Source organism: Strongylocentrotus purpuratus, unplaced genomic scaffold (assembly GCF_000002235.5).
Source record: "Strongylocentrotus purpuratus isolate Spur 01 unplaced genomic scaffold, Spur_5.0 spur5_scaffold_16, whole genome shotgun sequence".
Lineage (NCBI taxonomy): Eukaryota > Metazoa > Echinodermata > Echinoidea > Camarodonta > Strongylocentrotidae > Strongylocentrotus > Strongylocentrotus purpuratus.
Window position 1 is genome coordinate 33,524,533 of NW_022145601.1, and position 23,982 is coordinate 33,548,514.

A 23,982-nucleotide genomic window follows, 5' to 3' on the forward strand; every position below is an offset into this window, starting at 1 on the left:
CTGAGATGATTAAGGAAAAAAAATTCCCAAACTTTTTTCTCAATAATATTTCACAAATGAAATCTCCCTAATTCAATGTGTGTACCATTAGACCATTAAGTTCCATTGAATTAATCTGTTTACATGTCATGGTATCATTATGTAAACCTTACATAATTCTACAACTTGGTTGTTGCAAAACCAACCTAGTTAAAGTGGGGATTTAGTGAAAATGATGACCCCATCTACCCCCGGTATGTGGAGAGGGGTAGACTGTGCAACATCTCCGAGCCTGCCCACACCTACCAGACCCTTGACCCAAAAAAGATCTGGAAGCATTGACCCCCTGCTTGATGGAATGCTTGTACAAGATTGGTATCATCTTCTTAATGTAGATATACCTTTTACAGTGTTTTTATAATGAATGGCTTTATCTATAAATAAATTAGAAATATTTGGGAAATAATGCCCAGTCTTTGCTGGTTTACATTTAATTTCATATTGTGGATCGTAACTTTTTTTTCCCCCAGTTGGACAGTCCTTCTCCTTGACACACACAAAAATGTTGGTACTAGTATCACAGATACATTACAAGTGAAAGAATTGACATACAGAACTTACCCCCAAATTATGACATTTTAGTTTACCAAAGGTGGCATGATCTTAATTTTGACTGGACAGCTTATGAGCATTAATGCATTTTGAGCACATGAATTCATACACATGCACACAAAATGCATGCATACATAATGTATGCATAGAAATTGGTAAATTGGGTACTTTAAGGTACCTTCTACCTGCATAGCACCTTACATGTCAATGTCATGAAGTTTTACCCTCCCCCTTCCCCCATCACCCCCCCCCCCCCCCCCCCCATTCCCAAACAAAATCCACAAATACAGACCCATAAAGCTATAAAAACTGTTCATAATCCACATTTGATGGCTGAGTTAGATTACCGGTAAAATGCCAAGTGTTCTAAGTCGTGATGAGATGACTTTACACCCCCCCCCCCCTCCCGACAAACAAATACAGATTTATAATTATTAAATTGATTGCAATCTAAAGTTGATGGCTGAGTTAGATTAAAACGCCAAGTGTTCTGACTCGCAATGAGATGACTTTACCCCCTCCCCCCAAACAAAAGCCACAAAAACAGACCCATAAATCTATAAACACTGTTCATAATCCACATTTGATGGCCGAGTTAGATTAACACGCCAAGTGTTCTGACTCGCGATGAGATGACTTGGCTTCGTTTCTGGATATCTTGAAGCTCCTTCACCTTTCGTCCTGCTACCTCCTACAAAAGAAAATGCAGAGAAATAAATATTTACCTACAATGACAAAGAGCTGTGAATGGTACAGCTGGTGGCTCACATTAGAGAGTATTTAACACAATTATCAAAATAGTACAAGAGTATTTGTTTGTGTGCGTATACAGTGTATCAAAAGGAGTTATAAGAATATTACATACTGTGGTGGACTGACTCTTGCCGCATTATTACATCATTTTTTTTACACCAAACTTGAGTTCATCGCAGCCATAGTGGTTGAAGCAGGTCGGTTTAGGGTTACTGTTAAGGTTGGATATTATGTTGGTTCCATGGTTGCAGTTCAGGGTCCTGTTTCATCAAGCTGTTATCAGTAACAAGCTACTGAAATCCTTACACGTGATTGGCTATGAATAGATTTGTCATACATCTGTGACAATTGTTATTGATAACGAAGCTTATAAAAAGGGCCCTGAATCGAGCTAGCCTAGAGTAGAAGACGGACTGCACAGTTAGAGCCTGGTCTTACCGTTAGTTTCTTTTCGATGAGAGGTAGAAGTGTCTTGAAGAGATAATCTACGTTCTTGAGGATGAACTGCCTCTCTTCCTCGAACCTATCTGAAGTGACAGCGCCCTCTACCAGCTGGATGTGGTTATCAAAGACTTCCACAAGCACCTCTACAATGTTGGGGTATAGCTGAAATTGATGAAAATGACCACAAAAATAATCAAACATTCCATGAATAGATTTGGATTCAAACACAACCAAATCTCTAAAGAGGACCAAATATTACAACAAAACTTAGTAGAAAAGTCAAAATCTATACAGACTCTAGAGAGGCTTATACAAAAATATTTATTAGTGACAATACTATGGCAAGTCAGATGCTTGCCAGATGTAGCAGCAATGTTTGCAACATGCATTCCGACAACCGGGGTCAACAGTAGACATGAATGTTGTAAACTACTCACCAAGTCATCTACACTGGAAAAGAGATTTATAGTTACATGTATGTGTTGTTGGTGTATAGTTGTGTTGTGTGTCACACGGTAAGATAACATAAATTTACAAAATGCTTAGGGAAATAATTCAAAATATTTTGGAAAACTAAGCTGAAACTTCAAACAGTTTCAAAAATGAAATTCAGCATGATGTGCTGTATTCTTTTTTCCTAATCTCATGAACAAAATAAGCAGTACCACCAATTGACCAGTGTCTCCCAAATAAGGATACTATCAATATCAAATGGAACAAACCTCTGGTACGTAGAGTTTCAATGCGTCCTTCACGAAAGCCAGGACAACTTTGGTGAATGCAACGGTACTGTTCGCAAGACTCACAAAGCAGCTATCTGTAAACATCAAGTGAAACAGATAAGAAAGTATACATAATGCATTGAATAAAGAAAGCAGTAGAACACTCCCCAGGGAGTGGAGAATGTGCATACCTTGTGTGCGGGTAAGCCTGAATCCGATGACCGGGGTAATAATATGTTCCGCGCCTAGAAACGTAGTATTAGGCGCATTATAAATGTGAGCTATTATTATTATTATAACACTTTGAATACAACAAACATGGCATATGTGTATTCCTGATGGGCTTTCTTCCTTCTTTATATGCAGTTTATGGATGTTAAATTGTGACTTTTCTATATTTGTAGTTACATGTACCTCTACGACTTGGGCTATCATTGAGAGATCACATCACCAATGAACACTCAAAGTCCATCATCGGAGATCAATCACCACTTGCTACCAGGATTATTTGGTACAAGCCACAATATTTTGGCCATGTTAGCAGAAGATCAAGAGACAACCTTGAAAAAATTATAATTCAAGGTACCTTTGAAGGAACACATAGGAAAGAAAAACCCAAGCTAAGATGGAGTGATGGTCTTAGGGATATCACTGGCCACCCTCTCAATACACTCTACCAGATTGCAGGAGACAGATGCTGATGGAAAGGTCTCATCACATGGGTCACAAAGAGTCAACCATAACCTATAGGACCTATTAGACCATAGGGCGAGCCGATTTTAACGCTTGTCTTGTACTCCACATGTTGTGACTACCTAAAACTTATCTAAGAAATAAGCATTATATTTTTAGGAAATAAATTTGTTATTTCCCACACTGGGGATTGGGGCAGTATTAAATATTTTGATGAAAAAGGGTTAATATTATTGCAATAAAATCGTCCAATCAAATCGCGTAATTAATCCACTTACGTTGCTAAGTCTATAAACTCATCTGATTGGCCTATCAGATCGACAAAATGACAGATTATCGCTAGTCCGCCAATCAGAAAAGTTGTATTAACCGGCTTTGTATGCGAGTCACGTGTACATACAGGCGCTTTGTTTGCCGTAATCATGTCTGTCGATGCAAAATCTTATCGAAATTCGTCAAAAAATAGATGTTTTGCTCATTGCTCTAGTGTTTCCGAAGATCTCAAACCTTTCACGACCACACGGTGGGACGTATTAGTAAGCAGTGTGAATATTTGGAAAGATTTAGTGGGGTATCAGGCTGATATAGCGAGAGCCTTTTTTACGCGAAGTTGGACCTGATGCGCTGGTCGATACTGCTGTAGTAAGCTTACCAGTACTGTAGTAGGCCTACAGAATTTGGTGGATATTACCCGACGTGCTATCGCTATTTCACAGATTCATCAAACCAAGAAAGAGGGAAACTCAACAAAGACAAACAAAAAACAGACGCTGCATCATGTCACACTTTAGGTAAGCCATACATTTAACTTAACTTGTGCGAATTCTTTTCACTCAAAATTTTGTTCACAACTGTGAGTGTGAGTGTGACCATTTTTGACCCGTGACTCCGGCGTGGAGAAACCCACTCTAACACTACCAACACATCAAAATTCATCTAAAACTTCCACAGTTGTTCAAATAACGGTCATGATTTAAAAGTCATTATCTTTCTTATCTGTTTCATGTCAATTTTAAATCTTTTTTTTTAATAGTAGACTATATTTCCTAGGCCCAGGCCTAGGTTAGACCTCTACACTTTTTCACAGTCACTGGTTTGAACAAGAAGACGGTCTAGATTCTAGAGTATTTCCACGCCGGAGTTACGGGTCAAAAATGTTTACAGTTGTAAACAAGCACAGATCTAGGTCTAATATAGTCTTGCACTTAATTTGCAGCTTAAAAAAAATCGATTCTAGACCTAGGCCTATAACAAAAAGTGTTCAATAGCCTAGACTAAGTTTTCAGCTAAGTATGGGCTTGGCCATTTTTTTTTTTTTTTTTTTTTTTTTTTTGGGGGGGGCAGTTTTAACTTACGATTGATTTGTTATTAGTCTATAGCACTGAATACTTTGAACACCTTAACATTTTATTTGTGATTAAATTCAAATGGGATGTTCACATGCAAATGCATTATAATATAATGTCTTAGTTTTCTGACGGCTTTTGTCTAAAAAGCCGTCAGACAGCGAAGCTATGGCCATTTTTTTTAATTTTTTTTTTTTTTGGGGGGGGGGGGCAATTTTAACCTTCAATTTAACCTTCGATTGCTTCGTAGCATTACTTCGAACACCTTAACATATTATTTGTGCTTAAATTTAAATGGGATGTTCAAATACAAGTGATTATAATATAATGTCTTAGTTTTCTGACGGCTTTTGTCTAAAAAGCCGTCAGACAGAGAAGCTATGGCCATTTTTTTTTATTTTTTATTTTTTTTTGGGGGGGGGGCAATTTTAACCTTCAATTTAACCTTCGATTGCTTCGTAGCATTACTTCGAACACCTTAACATTTTATTTGTGCTTAAATTTAAATGGGATGTTCAAATACAAGTGATTATAATATAATGTCTTAGTTTTCTGACGGCTTTTGTCTAAAAAGCCGTCAGACAGCGAAGCTATGGCCATTTTTTTTTTTTTTTTTTTTTTTGGGGGGGGGGCAATTTTAACCTTTGATTACTTTGAATACATTACAATTTTAATTGTGCTTAAATTTAAATGGGATGTTCACATACAAATGCATTATAAAATAATGTCTTAGTGTTTAATTTCTTTCTCCTTGTGCATAACTGTCCAAAACAGCCTGTTTTTTTTAACTATACGTCAAGTACAGTTTTGAATACAGCTGATGTTTGATAAATCAATAATTCATATTGTTACTGTTATGACTATGAATTTTTATTTAACCTGCTTGCATAATTGTTCAAACATTATTTGAATTATGAAAATCACCCATCTCTCTCAATTTCATTTATTTGTACAGAATTGGAGCCTTCTACGTCAAGTGCAGGCGGTCAAGCTCCAGGTCCGTCCTCAGCCTCAGCAATAAGACGCTTACGGTCAAATTCCAGTGTTGCTGGTGCTTCAAAGCAGCCCTCTGTCTCTGCCCACATTCTACCAAAGATTTGCATCAACTGTCGACAAAATAAAACTTATAAGGACTCTGAGGGGAAGAAAAAGAAGGAACCATTAATGCTGTGTCAATAGCCAGATGGTGGAAAAGTAGCAACAGCTGCTAAAGACAAGAAGGACGTCCACATTCTTCTTCAGATCCAGGACCGGGACTGTGTAGCAATAGAGGTCAGGTATCATCGCAGTTGTTTCAGGAGCTATACTGTCTACCAATCAAGGAAAAGTGTTGAGCCCATCAAGGAGCAGAAGTATGGAAAGGCATTCCTTACATTTTGCAGTTATGTTGTAGACAAGAAGATCATACAAGAGAAGCAAATATATAGAATGACAGCACTGAGAAGATTGTTTGTAAAAGCCGTTAAAGATGTTGAGTCTAAAGATGCATCAAATTACAAGACCTACAGCCTAAAACAACGCCTGAAACGAAAGTATCCACAACTCTGCTTTCTGCAGCCTAAGAAGAGGTATGCAAGTGAAATGGTGTATGTCGAGACGTTATCAACTGAAGACCTTGTGCCAGGAGCAGTTGGTTCTGAAGGAGAAGAAACAGACACCACCACTGATACAGACGCCCTATCTATCTATCATTAATGACTCATTATCCAAACCTCATGTTCCACTTGAAGGTGTTCCTCAGGGATCCGTCATCGGCCCTTTATCATTTACTCTGTACACTGCACCACTTGAAGATATTATTGAAGCGCATGGTTTAGGCCGAATGATATATGCAGATGACACCCAAGTTTATGTTGTTTTGAAACGTGATTCCGACCATTCTGTTATTGATAATGATATCAAAGCTTGGTCCACTGCTAATGATTTGAAGTTAAATGAGGATAAAACTGAGGTTATACATGTAACATCTCGATTCAGAAAGTCCTCCCGTTTACCATCTGTCGAAATTGCTAATGTTCCTATACAACCTGTCAAAAGTGCACGTAACCTTGGTGTCATCTTTGAAAATGATCTTAGGATGGATGATTATATACAAAATATTTGTCGCTCAGCTTCATATGCCTTGTACAAGATAGGTCGTATTAGAAATTTTCTTGATCAAAAATCTGCCGAAACGCTTATACATGCATTTATTACGTGCCGTCTTGATCAATGCAATAGCCTTCTTTATGGCCTTCCGGACTCGCACATTGCAAAACTCCAGAGACTCCAAAACTCTGCTGCCAGGCTTGTAACACGCACGCGTTCTTGTGAACACATCACCCCAGTACTTCGTGAATTGCATTGGTTGCCGGTGACGTACCGCATTATGTATAAAATCTTAGTTTTAACTTATAAATGCATTCATGAATTGGCACCAATTTATCTGCAAGAATTAATCGAGGAATACAAACCCTCACGCAATTTACGGTCATCTTCACAATTAAACCTCGTATCTACTTCTGTGTCAACTCTCTCTTATGGTAATCGCTCCTTTCGCAAAGCTTCTGCTGAACTTTGGAACAGATTACCTTTAAATTGTCAAACCGTTAACCTATTCAAAACTAGTCTCAAGACACATTTATTCAAAATTGCGTTCGATGAATAATTAACTCTGTTCACTTTGATGTGTATTCCATATGTATTGTAATTTGTAGGTTTATTTGCATTTTTAGTTTTGTATAAGATGTAATTGTATATCAGTCTATTTTGTGTGTATAGCGCTTAGAGACTTCGGTGGTAAGCGCTTTATAAGTAACGTTTTTATTATTATTATGATTATTATTTTTATTAAATTAAATTCGATTTTCAAATATTTATTTTCTTTTGTATTTTATTGTTTTTTATTTCTTATTATATCTATTGTTTTATTTCCAATGTATTCTTTTGTTCTGGAACACATCAAGTTACTTTGAGAAACATATAAAAGCAATTTGATATCAATTCATAGTATTCACATTTCTGCTTGTACATGAATATATGCAATTATAGCATATTTTTCATGACATGCGCATACTAATTTTTATGTAACACCTTGCAGGTATATCCGATTTCGACAAAAATGGTATCAAAATGTGCGTAAGACTTGAGGGAAAAAAAGTCATGAAACGACAATTCAAAATTCCAAGCGGTTGCGGCGCAATCTCCGAAAATGTCGAGGGGGGCCTCCAGCAGCCCCCCCCCCCCCCCCCTCCCGTACAGTAAGGGTTAAGTGAAATGAATGCTGTATGTATTGTTCATCAAACTAAAGAAGCAGCACAAAGCAAAGTAGTTTGTTTTTTACTGTAATATTTATTGTTTGTAAATGAACTTCCTCATTCAGAATAATTGTTAAATTATTACAGGCTTTGTTGCAGAAAAATGTCAAACTTAGGTATTTTGGCTTAAAATGTCATTTTCATGCAAATTTCCTGAACTATACAGTGTTTTGTGAAATATTACATCTTCCCTATAGATATTTTGTACAATAAATATGAAGTTAGACCACCACAGCGGTATCACATTCACTGATTAAAACCAATTACCACCTGTATTAGTGAAAATCACTTGCACCGGATGCAGTCCTTTTATGAAGGAATGCTTGGTTTTAGATCTTTTGTTTTGGCCGCCATTTTTTTCGGAAGTGCTCCACTTCTGGACGTGGGAACTATCAGAATATTGATAAGGAACACAATACCCACATTTTAAGCCATAGTTTAGGTAGTCACAAGGAGGAGACTACAAAAATCATTTTAGGAAGCTCTTTTGACCCCATGCCCTATAGTCTATATAGGATAACGACGATGACTATGACTTATAAAATATGATTATTTACTGCCAGTTTTCTGCAAAATACACTTGCTGGATTTGACCGAATATAGGAAGAAGAAAGCAGTTCTTACCATAGACTAGTTGGTTGAATCTGTCAAAGCCAAGCTGCTGCATGTCCCTGACCAGATTGTTTGCTGCATTAGGGTTCTTGAGATTCAAGGGGTACCAGCGCTCCTCCTGAAAGATAAAGGCAATCACACTTCATGATAATAGTGGCCATGTCCAACACCTTTACCACATTTTAACATGATTCCAGGTACACATGCTGAGTCTATTGATCTATTGATCTATTCAGAAAGTAATAGTTACTCATAAATCATATGGTAGGAAGAAGTTATTTCTCAGCTTCTAGCACCATAAATTGCCAAATCAAGGTTAATGATATTATACCATGTTCATGGTGTACATGCTGTTTAATCCTTTATCAAAAATGTCTTGCTCATGGATTGGTTAGAAGCAATTTCCAGCCTGGGCTAACAACACTCTAGTAGAAAGGAAACATTAAAACTTTTTTCATTTCACTGGGTCCTCTGGGCCCTCCATCTTTCAGAATGATGTAGATTTTCTTATTATTTATTTTATTATTAATATTTTCTTTAAATTTGTATTTCAAATTTTTCAAGATTATAATGCTTGATTTCTGATATCATTATCTATTTATATATTTGTAATCATTGTTAGTATTATCATTTGTGTGTGTGTGTGGGGGGGGGGGGGAGAGTTGCAAAACAATACTATTGCGATGTAGAGTCACACAAAGACATGAATACTAGTATGATTATTATGATTATTATCACAATCCTCTGACACTTTTACAGTAGTAATGCAAGCTTTGCCACATACCACATTCCTATGTCTGGAGGCCTCAATGAACTGCTCCTTGTTATAGAGCAGTACCTCCCTGATGCCTTTCAGCGTTAATCCATTAAGAGCGAAGAGGAGGTCCAGTCCTATGGTTGAGAGGAGAGCGCATGACGTCCGAGCGATGCAGACACACTCAGCAACAGTGACCAAGGCAGTCTGCTTAGCAAGGGCTTGACGAGAGAAGAGATTCACAAAGGTACGAAGCTCTGCCTTCGCCCACACTACAAAAGCTGAAAGAGAAAGTAAATGTAAGATTTAAGAAAAGAGATCTACGAAGCTACACAGTTCTCCCTTCACCCATACCACATAATGGCACAAATGCTGAAAGATAAAGGTACAATTTGATGATAACCTTGAACAAAGTTGCTCTCCAATTGTCTCTTGAGACAGACAGATGCAAACAATAGTTAGCCCTTCCTCTAAATCTATGAACCATTCAAGACTCTGATTCTGAGTGTGTCTATACAGTAGGTTTGCGGGTGCAACATGTGAGAGAGAGAGAGAGAGAGGGTTGAGGAGTCCTGAAAAGGACTCTGACTCTGTAATCTTTCTTGGGGGTGTGAAGTCCTGAAAAGGACTGTTGTTATCTTTCTTAGCATATAGTTCTAAGGAGAACTATAGCGCTTGGAGAGGATAAGTGGCTCGAACAGGTTGACTATCCGTCGTCCGTTTCTTTGTTTTGTTTTTGTTCTTGTTTGCTGTCAGCAAATTCTACACAAAAACTAAAAGAATCATGCTTTATACTTTCCTGGTTTATAGATACATCTTCAAATCTTTGGGCAATGCAGCAACATAAATAAGTGCTACTGATACTGATAGCATGATACTTCCCCTACACCCCCCCCCCCCCCCAAAAAAAAAAGAAGAAGTAGAAGGAAGGAAAACAATAATTTTATTGCCATAAAAGACAGGAATTTCAGCTTGATTCTTTCAATCATATTCTTTCAAACAAATATGAGTTGAATCTTACCTGAATAGCAGCCCTGGTTCTGTGAGAATGTAAACCTAAACTCTTTACCAGTCTCTATGATATGATTGAAGAAGACATGACAGAGTTTGGTGACGTAGAGACTTGTAGCGCCCTCTATCCTGAGCTGTCTCAGAGACTGCTTGATCGCTGCACTCCGATTCTTCAAGAACAGATCACATGCCTAACAGATCAAACAAGAAACTGGGATTACCTCTTGTGAACTTTACATAGTAATTGAAAGATGATACCTTTATACATATCTTATATAAAATATGAATGATATATGGACCATATACTGGTACATGTAGAAGTTTAGCCAATTGATGCATAATATGTATTTGCTAAAGTCTGCTAGATCTATGTATGACTTGCCTTGGAGGACTAACTTGGAAGCTTATGAAGTTCTACAGGTGCATATTTGTGTGTTTATATGCACTACCGGTAGACTATAGCTTTGTCTTTTGTAATCAGAGATGTAAGGGATATTTTGGTTCAGATTGTTCTAAAAGCATTGAATTCGGCCTAGATGTCGATTACACATATACCATAATATTTTAATTTTGACGGGCACCAAGAAAGGTGCCGCCTGGGGTCGCCATTTTGGTCAAATCCAAGATGGCCACCAGATGAGCTGGAATTTGATTGTAGTTGGGCAAGATAAATATTGTGTGAATTGGCAACAATCACTGTATCAGGTTTCATTGGTTACAAAAACTGTGGATTAGAGAGCCAAGATCATTTTAACTCCATGGACACCTTCATCTATTTGTCCATTATGGGAATGATCAATGACTGTCAAGAGAATATGACTAAAAAGACTCCCAAAATAGTGCAAGTTTTGCACGAAAGTTAAGGTTATTATTGATGATGAGAGAAAGTTGTCAGCGAAATACACGAAATTAATTTAAGAACACACTGAACAATCTGATATGATGGTAATTACAGTCTGGATCTCTATTTACCTGTGTAGCTTTACCAAGCCTTATGAGTTGTACTACAGCCCTTCTGGTGACCTGCGGTCCACCTCGGAGTGACCGATCAGGAGACACTTGAAGCTCTCTGGTCAGTGTATCGGTCAGCTGCTTCACTCGATGGTCAACTCTAGCTCTGCGGATAAGTGAAAAGTAGGATGTAGTGTCATTTAGTAGTTACAAACCAGAGTAGATTATCCTTTTTGACTGTGGGTTTCTATGAGCTTCGGAAAGTAAAGTTGAACAGCTCTTACATGAATAGTCATCAAGCATTTAAGCACTACAATACTAAACGACATTTCAGAGAGACAAATGAAGATTAAATTTATGCATTATTTAAGGATATCATGAATCACATATGCCTTTTCTTTACAGTGCGTTTATCAATGTTGGGTAAAGGGTTTACCCAATAACTTGTCCACCACCTCAAAGGATACTCGTGCCCATTTTAATAGTCTTAATATTTCATTTGAGACAAGACTTCAAGAACAAATTTCCTTTTGTCAATCACTAAACAGGACATACAGATGAATGGAGACTGAACAAGCACAAGGGCAGCCACAGGTAACTATGAGTAGTCATTTTTCACATGTAATAAAGAGTTTGCTGCAGTCCCCTTTAGAAATATTGATTTGGCCAGTTGATTTGTGTTAGCGAACTGTATGACACGACTGTTGATAATGAATAATGAAATGTTATGTAATCATATACCTCATCTCCTTCAGTGATGGTCCCACAGGTACTTGTTCCAAGTATTCATTGGCTGAAAATGAAGATATGACAGGAATTGAAAAATTACAATATCATAAAAATGGGAATTAAAAAAAGTGTATTATTCAGTTCAAGTTCTACAGTGGCTCTGTATTGTATTGTTTTAGATAAAGTCTTCTGGTAGTGACAAATAATTACAACCTCTAATCTTGAATCTCAACACTGCACAAACAGTAACAGCACTAGAATGCATTTCAAGACCTATGGCTATTTAAAGATATACGGTAGTTGAGTCTAGTCGTTCAATTGTATTGTCAAAGAAACGGTGTGGAATCGATCAGAAAAGTTGATGATTTAGCATATAACTTTTGTTTACTAGATCGATGGTGCAAAATGAAAAATGCTGTAGTATTATTATTACCTCCGGGAATGAGATCAGCTGACTTTGCAAAGCTACTCTAGATAATAATTGTATCTATTAAAATGTTAAGGGTTTTATAAATCCAACGAAATGGAAGACTATAATCATACCTTTAAGAATAAGATCAACTGATTCCTCAAAGTTCCTCTGTGCAATACTCATATCTAGATCCTCAGGGAGCTCCAATATCCAATCAACTTGAAGCATACTTGTCTCCATGGAAACAGATTGAAAAAACAGGCTTTCATCCTCTACAAAGGCTGGTTCAGAAAGAATGGAGTAAAGAGGATTGTACAATCATTGTAAGTCAAGACTGTTGATCATACATGTGCAGTTTCCTGAACGTTTCTCCTCTTTCTTATTGAAGTTTTTTTTTTTTCACACTTCACTAATTTTTACCACGTGTGTAGTTGTGTACATGTAATTGCAAAATGTGTAAAAAAAAAATTGATTTTGCTATCTTGAAATCACAAAAATGCTTTGAATTCAAATTATAAAAGAAATTTACACTTTTGAGACGAAAACTGTAAACACTTAGATCTGTAACATGTGAGACTTTAGAATGACTGTGGAATTAATAAATTGCAACTATTATCAGTTTTATATAAAAGAAATCTTTATGTTCAATTTACAGATTCTAACTTCACACTTTCGCATAACTTAGAATGAACAAACTTTGCAAAATTTACATGTATATACATGTACATGTATATGGCGGTTTACAAAAATGAATATGAAGATATAGGCCTGTATTGTATGAGATGACATGAACCTTTCGGAAATCTCCAAATCCTATCTTTGTTCAGTTTGTCTGCACTCAGTATAACACATGATCAATGAATCATGTACATTCTAATCATGTAACAGAAATCATCCAATGAATGAACAATGCAAGGTATAAATATAGTAACTGATGGTAAATGGTATATCTTTGCTGAACGATGCACTGTATAAATATAGTAACTACTGGTAAATGGTATATCTTTGCTGAACAATGCACTGTATAAATATAGTAACTGGTGGTAAATGAAATATCTTTGCTGATAACATTTCAAACTTGGGTACACAGGTAAGTTTTACCCAAGATTATGATGTTTAATCTGTAATCTAATAATTCATTCATGCACTGAAATCATACAACACAAATAGAGGGAACTTCATATCCACAAAACTCTATGTCCGACAATACTTCTTTTTTCTAACAAAAATAAAACTCTATCCCATGCATATTCTGAATAGGGTAGTGGGTTACATCATGCATGTATATTCCACCCATTATCCATTTGGTACAGTTTGATACTTGTTCTAAATTCATGAGACAAACTATATACTGTTTTTAATGGAAGAAACCAATTAATCAAACCAACTCATGCCATTAACAGAAAATCAACGACATTAACAAGGGCTTGGGGATCCTTAAAAAAATAACAGAGGACAAACATATGAGAGAGCGTAGTGGTTTTCTCTCTGTAAAACGATGCAATAAACAGCTGAATGTATACAAAGTTCTGTAGCTTTGACCTGCATATTTACTATTTCAAAATAGATGTGATGATTGCTTATATGTAATAAAAGGTATAATTATGTAAATGTAAAAAAAACAGTGTATGAATGTATCAAATGTAGATGGTGAAAAAACAGTTATGAATAATGTAAAATTTCACCTTAAACTGAAGTTAAAATACGTTAACATATACAGGGGCGGCGATTTCTTTTCATGACCGGGGGACAGAATGTGAAGGAAAATCTGTATTTTGTTGGTATCATGGTGGTACCAATGGAATACAGATTTTCTACAATATTTACTTGTACATTTTGAAGGATATACATGTACAGTAACATGCGCGAGTGAGAAGCGAGAAGATTTTTGCTTTTCTATTTTAATAGTCTGAACGCTGCACTCTTGTGCCCTCCAGAGCCTCAAAGTGTGTTGCAGTCTTTAGTCACTATTTGCTATACATTTTTTTCTTCACTTTTCAAATTTTCCAGGGGGGGGGAGGGACATGACCCCCACCCCCCCCCCCCCCCCCCCACCCCTGATCGCCGCCAGTGAAACCATGAATTCCTTAAAATTGTAAATTGTAAGTTGTGGTATTTTCAAATGCGAGTGGTTTGGATGAACAGCTCAGAGAATGTCTCTACACAATGCACATATCATTCAACAAATTGATGGAAACAAAAATAAAATCATATGATGCATCATGCCGTGCAAGATGAATGAGTGAGAGACGTGCAAGAATAGTTTACCCTCTTCTTCTGTACAAGAAAACAGGAAAGAGTGCAGAAGAACATACATGTAGAAAAGAGAAAACCAAGCACAAACATGACTGTACATAAATGCTTTTCTTCCAGCTCTTCTGCTTTTCCAAGGACATACAAAGCAGTACGTAGCTGTTTTATGAACACATCAATATATTTCTTCTCAAGATAGTCAACATTAATTTTCCTCATATTCTAATTAATTTATTATATGAATTGAGAATCATTGAAACGTGCTCATACATTTTGCGGTGCATGTATTGTATAATTTTATATTTTATATGTACCGGTATGTCTATATTTTTTGTAAAATTTGGAACAAATAGAACTTGAAACTTGAACATAAAAGCATGGGATACCTATGGCTTAGGAAGAAAGATTTGTTATAGTAACAATTATACCACATAAAAAACAAGTTGATTTACATATGTGCTCATAGTGAACATCTTTTTTCTTCACAATATTAATACAAAAATAGTGCTTTCTGTGACTTGTAAATGTCATGGAAACAATAATTAAAAAAAGAAGTGCAACAGGAATAAGAAATTAACAAGAATGTTCAGAAGGCAGGGTCAAAGGCAGGGTCAAAGGCAGGGTCAAAGGCAATAGTGAGGGTAGAAATAGATTGAGTGTTAAAATCTATCCTGAAACAAATCACTTGGCATCAGAACATGATTCATACATGCATGAAATGTTCATGACAATTACATAAAATAAAACACCTCTTCACATTACAGTTCATACATATGTATTATAATTCAACTGTTGTAAGGTATTTACAACCTAATTTTGTTTTCTGTTTTCATTTACTGTATTGTGATAGTTTTCAGAAGTTCCTCATTAGAAAATGGCCCTTGAACCTCAACTTGTGAAATCAACTCTATCAATTCTCATTTTCTCAAACCCAACCAATACACTAAATCAAGTCATAATATAACAACTTTTTTATTTTCCCTTCTGGTATATTAATTCTAATTTATTCAACCCCAATCCTCTCTCTCTCCTTTTTATTGATTCTCATGTTTCTAAGCCCAACTTATAAAGAATTGAAAATAAAATAACTTACGATTCTTTCCTTCTGGTATATCAATACTCATCTGTTCAGCTAGTTCTCTTCTCTGACTGTTTGCAGCTACCTGGATCCTCTTAGCTTCTTCTAGTTTATCAAGCCATGCACGCTATAATATACAAAGGAATTGTAGCATCCTCAAGTTAGAATAAAGCCTAATATAAGTCTAACAATATGACACAACGTGCGGAGAAATGGCTGCGTTCTATGTAACATGTTTTATTTGAGTGGCACAAGTGAAGTCTCATGAAACAATATTCTTGGACTGGACATGAGTTATTCAGTCATGTGATCTTGATTACATAGTATGAATAATGATTGTGCTGGATGGACTAGAGATTGGATTGAATTTCAGATGTTACAGGAATCACACAAAAATACAGTCATTCCAACATAATCTTCAAGAGTATTTCTGTAGAAATTGATAACTTGTCAACTCCCTCTCCCACAAAAGGGTATTGCAAGCTAGTGATATTCAAGTTGAACCCAAGTAAGAGCAAGTCGCAATGCTAGTGCCCTTGAAGTAATCTCAATTACCTCGTCTCTTGGACTTGCAGCTATAGCCTCCTAATACTTTCTTACAAGCATATACCGTAAATCTCCGTGTATAAGGCACACTTTTTTCCGTCAGGAAAAATCAAAAGTCGGGGGGGGCGCCTAATACACAGGTACAGGATATTTTGAGTTCTCAAAATGCTACTTTTGAATGGTTTCCGAAAATCTCTGTGTCTCAACATGAATTACATAATGCAAATAAAGAATAGGATCTACTATTTAAAGTTAAACTACGTTCCTAATTTGAAGGGAAGAGAGTTTTTTTTCTTCTTTTTTTTTTCACTCTCGATAAATTATGCCCCTTCACAAAGCACTTTGCCGGCCGAAGCTCTCCCATGTCTCCAGCTCACTCACCTGTATCATGCAGCTCACTCACACGGGGGATATCGAATCACCACTCGAAAACTAGCCTGTCTAAATTTTGGTTTTTCTGTCATCTTTAGTTTTAAAAACAACATTGTTACTATTCTAATACTTAGACTTTTTGTCTGTAAAGTTGTAATAAATAACTAGATGGAATTCGACTGCGCGCAGTCGAAAATGATGCCTCCGTCATAGAGCAATTTTACAAACCAAAACAGAAGAAATTTTTCAAATTCAAGTTCAATTGTAATCCATTAACAGGTTCTCAGAATATCGTGATTACAAACAATTTCTCATATACATATATGACCCTTTGAACTTTGACCTCATGATCCTAATATCTACTCAGCTCATTGGCTCTGCAAGATATCCAGAGTTAAATAGTAATCCATCTGTCAGTTCTAATGAGAATGCGTTCACAAGCTATTTTTGCATACATAATGAGCCCATGACCTTTGACCTTATGAACCAAGAATCTACACAGTTCATTGGCTCTGCAAGATACATAAATGATCTAAGTTTGGCAGGAATCCATCAATCTGTTCTAATGATAACGCGATCACAAGCTGTTTTTGCATACATGATGGGCGCTGTGACCTTTGACCTCGTTACCCAAAATCTAATAAGTTCATCAGCTCTGCAAGTAACATACATGACCTAAGTTTGGCAGGAATCCATCAATCGGTTCTTGAGATAACGCGATCACAAGCTGTTTTTGCATACATAATGAGCCCTGTGACCTTTGACCTCGTGACCCCAAAATCTAATCAGTTCATTGGCTCTGCAAGATACATACATGACCAAAGTTTGGCAGGAATCCATCTATCGGTTCTTCAGATAACGCGATCACGAGCCGTTTTGCATACATAATGAGCCCTGTGACCTTTGACCTTTGACCTCGTGACCCCAAAATCTAATCAGTTCATCAACTCTACAAGATACATACATGACCAAAGTTTGGCAGGAATCTATCAATCGGTTCTTCAGATAACGCGATCACGAGCTGTTTTTGCATACATAATGAGCCCTGTGACCTTTGACCTTTGACCTCGTGACCCCAAAATCTAATCAGTTCATCGACTTTGCTAGATACATATATGACCAAAGTTTGGTAGGAATCCATCGATCCGTTCTTCAGATAACGTGATCACGAGAACGGGACGTACGTACAGACGTACGTACAGACGTACGGACGGACGGACGGACGGACGGACGGACGGACAACCCGAAAACATAATGCCTCCGGCTACTTCGTAACGGAGGCATAAAAAGTCCTTCCCAATTCCCTGCATCATGGCTTTGGTTTCCGAACAGGACCACACGCTTTTTTGCTGATTCAGTTGGTGTCGGCAAAAAAGCAAACCCAAAAGGAATTTTTTTTTTTTTTTTTTTTTTTTTTCAAATCTAAAAAATAGGGGTGTGCCTTATACACAGGTGCGCCTTATACACAGAGATTTACGGTACTTCCTTTCAAAGCACTAAAATAACATTGATAATGAAAATTGTATTCATGGCATTGAATTCTATGAAGAAAAGAACGATTTGAGTTAATTGTAAAAGAAGAAAGATAAACATCATGTACCTTTGATTTGGCAGTCTCAGTGCTGTACATGTGCTGGTCAGGGAATCTCAGAACTTTGAAAGCATTCTTGACAGCTGGATGAGAAAGAAAAAAAAAAGGGAGAGAGATAATTTCCACGGATGTAAAATGTTAAAAGTATGTATGTATTTTTTAATCATGGAGTCTTTATCTACATATATCTTAAAGAAAGAAGAATCAGTCGTACTACTTCATGAATGATTTTTCAGATTCCAGTTTGGCTTCTTCCAAAATGTTATGCAGACTTGTAAGTTCAAACTAATATTATGGCAGTAAGAAGGACTCCCATGTTTTTCACTAAACTTCTATACAGTAGTAAAAAATTCCTACTATGAAAGCATTGCAATTGACATAAAAGCAAACAAAAATAACAGAAGTTTTCATGAAATATTTTGTTAAGCTAAACAACATTCATGTCACATTTGAGACTGAGACTGAATATACCTACACGATGTCAGCATTATACTTACGTCCTACATCTCTGACGTTAACCACAGCAAGACTGTCCAATTCAAACAGAGCTTGATACTTGTAGCGTACTGGTCCTCGTCTGAAAATAGAAGAAAAGACAGTGCCATAGACACATTCATCATACATCAACGCTATCATTGATTAATTAATCAATCTGAGTGGAAAATGTCTATAAATACCGACAGCCTACACATACAAATACAAATCCATTGTGAATGAAGGAAGACTATACAAAGAAGGTATTGGGCGTAGCTGACAAAACAAATCTGATCGTTGATGACCAAGGCCGTATTTAATAAAACTTGGTATCAATAACAAGTTACAATAACTTTCATAAGCTACTTAAATTGTGGGAGCAGATTGACTGAGAGCAAATTTATCATAGAAATTTTGCATTTGTTATTGATAACAAGTTTTTATGAAACAGGGCACAGGAGCATGTCCCAAAAATCTTACAAAGCCCATGTCAAATGTACATTCAAATTCATTGGGTAGCAAAGGTCACTCATTCAAAAGGTTACTGCAGGCTTTGACTTTTAAACTTGGATCCAAATAAAGGATGTTTAGGGCACTAAATATATCCCACTGACCTACATAATCAAACTGACTGATGCAGGTCTGTAAAAACATAAGAGCATCATATACCTGTTTCTGATGAAGGTTGTGATGACGAGGCTATCATTGAGGAGGTATGCATGGACCCTCTGGATCTCTTGGAATGAATCGGTATCTAGCTCAATCAGATCAGCATCATAGATGATGTATCGTCCTGGTACCTCAGCTATTCTCTGTAGGGAAACAATTAAATTAAAATAATCTTCAAGAAACAGGCATCAGAATTTCTATTTGGTGTCTGCCTTTGTAAATAGATTATTTAAGTTTTCATTAGCAATGATGAACATCACTTGAATTTGAACTTGTGAACATTAAAACTGATAGGCAGCTATAAAAAGTTTTATCCAATCTGGGCCCCGTCTTATAAAGAGTTGTGATTAATCTCAAGTCCTCTGATCAATCACAAGTTTGCAGTCTCCTATCTCTTATGTACATAGTTGCGATTAATATCAACTCTTTATAAGATGGGGCCCTGGACTAATTACTGAAAAATTCAATTAGTAAAAGAGGAAAAGAATAAAACAACTGCTTTGACCACAAATTAGGGAACAAATGAAACAACATTCATGTTCATGTTAATAATGTGTTTCACCATATCCCTAGTTTCCACACAGAACTTTAATGTACCACACTACAAAGAAAACTGATTAGAACATGTCTCTCACTTTGCTCTTTTCTTCATCGCTACACCGATGTAGCTATAAAATAAAAGTTAAATGATGATTATAAGTATTGGCTTGCATGGTGATGTAGATATAATAATAATAATAATAATAATAATAATAATCTTTAATGGTCCACTCCAAATTTCATTAAACCGAAACGGAAATTTATTTTGCCCAATTGATCGTGAGCCCGGCAGCCACTGAGCAGCGCCAGATCGACGTTGCTCTATCCCTTATTCTTGAACGCCAAGCAAGGTAGCAACAACTCCCATCTTTTAACGTCTATTGGTATGATGCGGCCGGGGTTCGAACCCAGGACCTCCCGGTTGTGAGGCAGACGCTCTACTGACTGAGCCAACACTCCGGTTAGGCTTAACACATACAGTAGGCTTACGGTTACACCATGTGAGAGAGGGGGATAGTCAACGGATAGTCAACCTGTTCGAAACGTCGAGCCACTCCTACCACCCATACTCTCCAATTGGCACTATAGTTCTCCTTAGATATTAAAGCTCAAGAAAGATTAACAACAGTTTTTTTCAAGATTACCAACAGTCCTTTTCAGAACTACACACACACTCAAGAAAGAAAGATTATTGTCAGTCTTTTTCAGGACTCCCCATTCCTCCCCCCTCTCTCACATGGTGCAACCGTAAGCCTCCCGTATATAATAAAAGTTGTGTCACCTGAAGGATAAAAGAGGAGGGGAATGGAATACTTACAGAGCAGCCTTCCACTCTATCAAGCAGAGAAGCTATGGTTCTTTTATGTTCCTCTGGGGCTTGTGGAGCATTCTTATCTCTTCCTGTATCCTCTGCAATAAACAATAAAATGTCTTCATATTATATTCAGTATCAGCGTTACCTTAATTATTAAACATTCTTTATCTGATTATAAAACATGAAAAGCACAATCCTTTTAATTAAAAGCTACTTTTATCTCTGAACACTGAGGATGAATACATCTTGTCATCTTTTTTGTATTCCACTTTTTTATCACTGCTATTTTCAATTTCTATTGTTGTGGTTGAGTGAATACGTCACACCGGACTGTGGATCACGAGGTCCGCAGTTCGAGTCCTGCTGTGGCACCTTTGGCAAGACATTGATCTACATTTGCCACACTCAACCCAGGTAATGTAAATGGGTACCTGGCAGGAATCAATTCCTTGAAATGCTTGAGCTCCGTAATGGCAGCCATGCTAAAGCCAGGGTAATAATCGGGAGCCCCAGGAGTTATTATTATTATTATAATAACTTGTATGTTATCACCTTAATACTTATTCATTTGGGGTGAGTAAACAATTTTCAGTTTTGTCGATACTAAGAACGCAGTGAAACGGATTGTTTAGAAGATTACTCGGATGACTATTCTGTCCATGGAGTCTTCTTTTCTTACAGGTTAACATGCATGGAAATGTAGGAGTCTCGGCACTGAAACTGAATTTACTCCTCCCAAAGGCTTTGCTATGCCTATATTTTTGATTGACTAGTACTATTAATTTATGTTGAATGTACCTTTTCCTCCCATAGACATATCTAGTAGTTGAGTCATGATAGTCTTCTGTTCAGTCAGGATGTGACTAAGTTGATACATCTCTCCTTCCAAATCTGAACACATTGTTAGTCAAAGAAATTAGCCTCCACAAAGCTAAAACAACTAGATGGAATTTTGACTGCGCGCAGTCGAAAATGATGCCTCCGCCATAGAGCAATTTAAACAAGTTTGGAGTTTAAATCTCCAGTGGTTCTTGAGATATCATGATAACAATCTCAATGTATGGAATTTCATAAGTTGACCTCTGTGACCTGTGACCTTTGACCTACGTACTCCAAAATCTAATCAGATCGTCTTCCTATGGTGATAAATACTATTCCCGAGTCTTAAGTTTAAATCTTAAATGGTTCTTGAGATATTGTGATAACGGTCAAACGGGACGGACGTACGGACAGACGTACGGACGGACGGACAACCCGAAAACATGATGCCTCCGGCACCACCTTCGGTGGCGGAGGCATAAAAATCAACAAAACATTCATTATATATCTGATTTCTATTTATGGACAAGGACAGACCATAAAAAGAGGCTGAAAGATGTTGCCTGTTTGAGAGATAGGCCACTATGGCCATAATAAGAGGATAGTCTAATTAAAAACAAAACTGTAGGTTTCTTCCCAGAGTATGAAATAAATTCTGAGACAGATTCCACCTTTTTAGATGGAATTGCCAGTAAAGTGAATTCAAAAACATGTTTACAGTACATGCATTTCCTGATAAAAACAGTTGGGATGACATACATGTACTGTATATCACCCCTGAATCATAGAACAATTATTATCAACCTTACCAGATCTTAGATGAATCAGGAAATAAAGCCTTCCATATATTCAAACCAAATTAAGATGAAGGCACCTTCATATACTAATCCTTTAATACATTACCAAACAAGTTTTTAGGGCCTAGATTTAATTCTGTTCATCAAATTCTCTTACACAAAAGTAAAAAAATATATACATGTCAGCCTCCAATCACATCTGTGAACTAGAAGAAAGGGCATATATTGATTTCAACTACTTCAAGGATACATGAGATTTCTTTGGCCGTTTCGATGAATTGGGTGTAGTTGCGGTAGACATTTTTCTTGAGTGCGACTGCCGTGTCATCGTTGAGATTGAGAACCCTTTGTTTGTGTTCCTGAAGATCTTGATACACATCTCCACCAGATGCTATTTCCAAAACATCTGAAGAAAAAAAAGGAGATATAAAATTATTTAAACATATCAACTTATGAACTACAACGATTAGTGTAAAATGGCAGGTGTTATCTTTCTTCAACTCTTTTGTGTCAATTTTCTTATCTTTTATGGAGTATTTTTCATAAAAAAACTAAGACATTAAAGATAAACTTGAGTTCTGGTAAAAAAAAAGAAAATGAATTCTCACAGAATCTAACGAAACTCACACTGAATGTTCAAGATTACAAATAAATGTCATGTGCCAAACAATTTTGGAAGAAAATGTATACTGGCTGAGTAATGAGCATAGAAAGATAAGGAAATCAGGGTAGTACTAGCCCCGACACCATGTGTCCAATCCAATCCAAAAGATATTTGATATAGCGCCTTTTCCTTGCAGTTACAAAGCGCTGCACACATGCTCGACAATGTTTGGGCCACTTAAAAACAAAAGTTAGACACTTCTCAATATACATCTTTCTGTGTAAGTGATTGTTTCTTTACCAAGGCTCTGCCAAATTTATGATGATTTTGATGACTCCAGAACCTTGTATTACACACCATTACTTACATGCTATATGATCAACTTTTCTGATCCATTCCACACCTAATTTTCTTTCACAATGCAATCACATTACCAGAACTCAAGTTTATCTTTAAAATAAGCACTTTCTCACGTAGAGGTTTCATATTGCACACCGGCGCACAATTGTGACAATACATTTAAATTGCATACTGCGTTATATGGTGGGGTGCGGGCAGGGGTGGGGTGCAGGTGGGGGTGCGGGCGGGTGAGCAAGCGTGAAGTTAGCAACCAAAAAATATAAGAAAATTGGCACGAAACAGGTAAGAAAGATAATGACTTTGAAATCATGACCATTACTTGAAGTTGAACAATTTTTGAAGATTTAGTTGATTTTTAGTACATTATAGTAGGGTACTCTCCATTCGCGAGTCAAGGGGTCCAAAGTATGGGCGCACTTGTGAACTAGCGCTGTTTATTTGGCACCCACCCCCACCCTACGCGGAGGCTACACACAGTCTGACCACTGCTGCAGCTGCAAAGTCAGTAACTCCAGGGAGCCTGCATGCACAGTCAGTAGCCAAGCCCAGCCCCAACTTCCAAGCCCAATACAACAGTTAAATAATGACAAAAATTCACACCTCTCTGCATTTGAAATAAGATACGAATATGTACACATTCACCTCATAATTCAAAGAATCAAATTATTAATATCTGTGATGCTACTTACAATCGTCTGCGTTAAAATTGTCTTTAGACAGTTTGTTGACAATCTGTTCTGCCATTTCCTTT

The 23,982-nt window shown here is 36.9% G+C and overlaps 1 protein-coding gene across 2 annotated transcripts; it reads right to left on the reverse strand.

Annotated features, from left to right (window-relative positions):
• Nucleotides 1-838: 838 nt before the first annotated feature.
• On the reverse strand, nt 839-23,977 carry LOC589976 (exocyst complex component 8). 2 transcript variants are annotated; one of them, XM_030987333.1, is made up of 18 exons: nt 23,921-23,977; nt 22,518-22,673; nt 21,450-21,542; nt 20,655-20,746; nt 19,298-19,440; nt 18,652-18,731; nt 18,164-18,237; nt 15,661-15,772; nt 14,583-14,591; nt 12,446-12,595; nt 11,915-11,966; nt 11,195-11,339; nt 10,233-10,413; nt 9,242-9,492; nt 8,470-8,575; nt 2,511-2,605; nt 1,783-1,950; nt 839-1,282 (listed from the first exon to the last, which is right to left on the reverse strand). In XM_030987333.1, exons 1-18 carry the CDS (start codon nt 23,973-23,975, stop codon nt 1,187-1,189), a joined length of 2,058 nt encoding a protein of 685 aa, XP_030843193.1. In that variant the 5' UTR covers nt 23,976-23,977; the 3' UTR covers nt 839-1,186. The 2 variants fall into 2 exon arrangements, with proteins under 2 accessions (XP_030843193.1, XP_030843194.1); XM_030987334.1 differs by lacking the exon at nt 14,583-14,591.
• Nucleotides 23,978-23,982: the final 5 nt, after the last annotated feature.

Bases quoted from the DNA above. Each gene is read 5' to 3' on its own strand.
- LOC589976 (XM_030987333.1), bottom strand. From the start codon at position 23,975: ATGGCAGAACAGATTGTCAACAAACTGTCTAAAGACAATTTTAACGCA. The intron at 19,441-20,654 runs GTAAGTATTCCA...GTTTCCCTACAG, and splicing joins ATAGAGTGGAAGGCTGCTCT to AGAATAGCTGAGGTACCAGG. The intron at 2,606-8,469 runs GTAAGAACTGCT...TGATGTTTACAG, and splicing joins ATTCAACCAACTAGTCTATG to ATAGCTGCTTTGTGAGTCTT.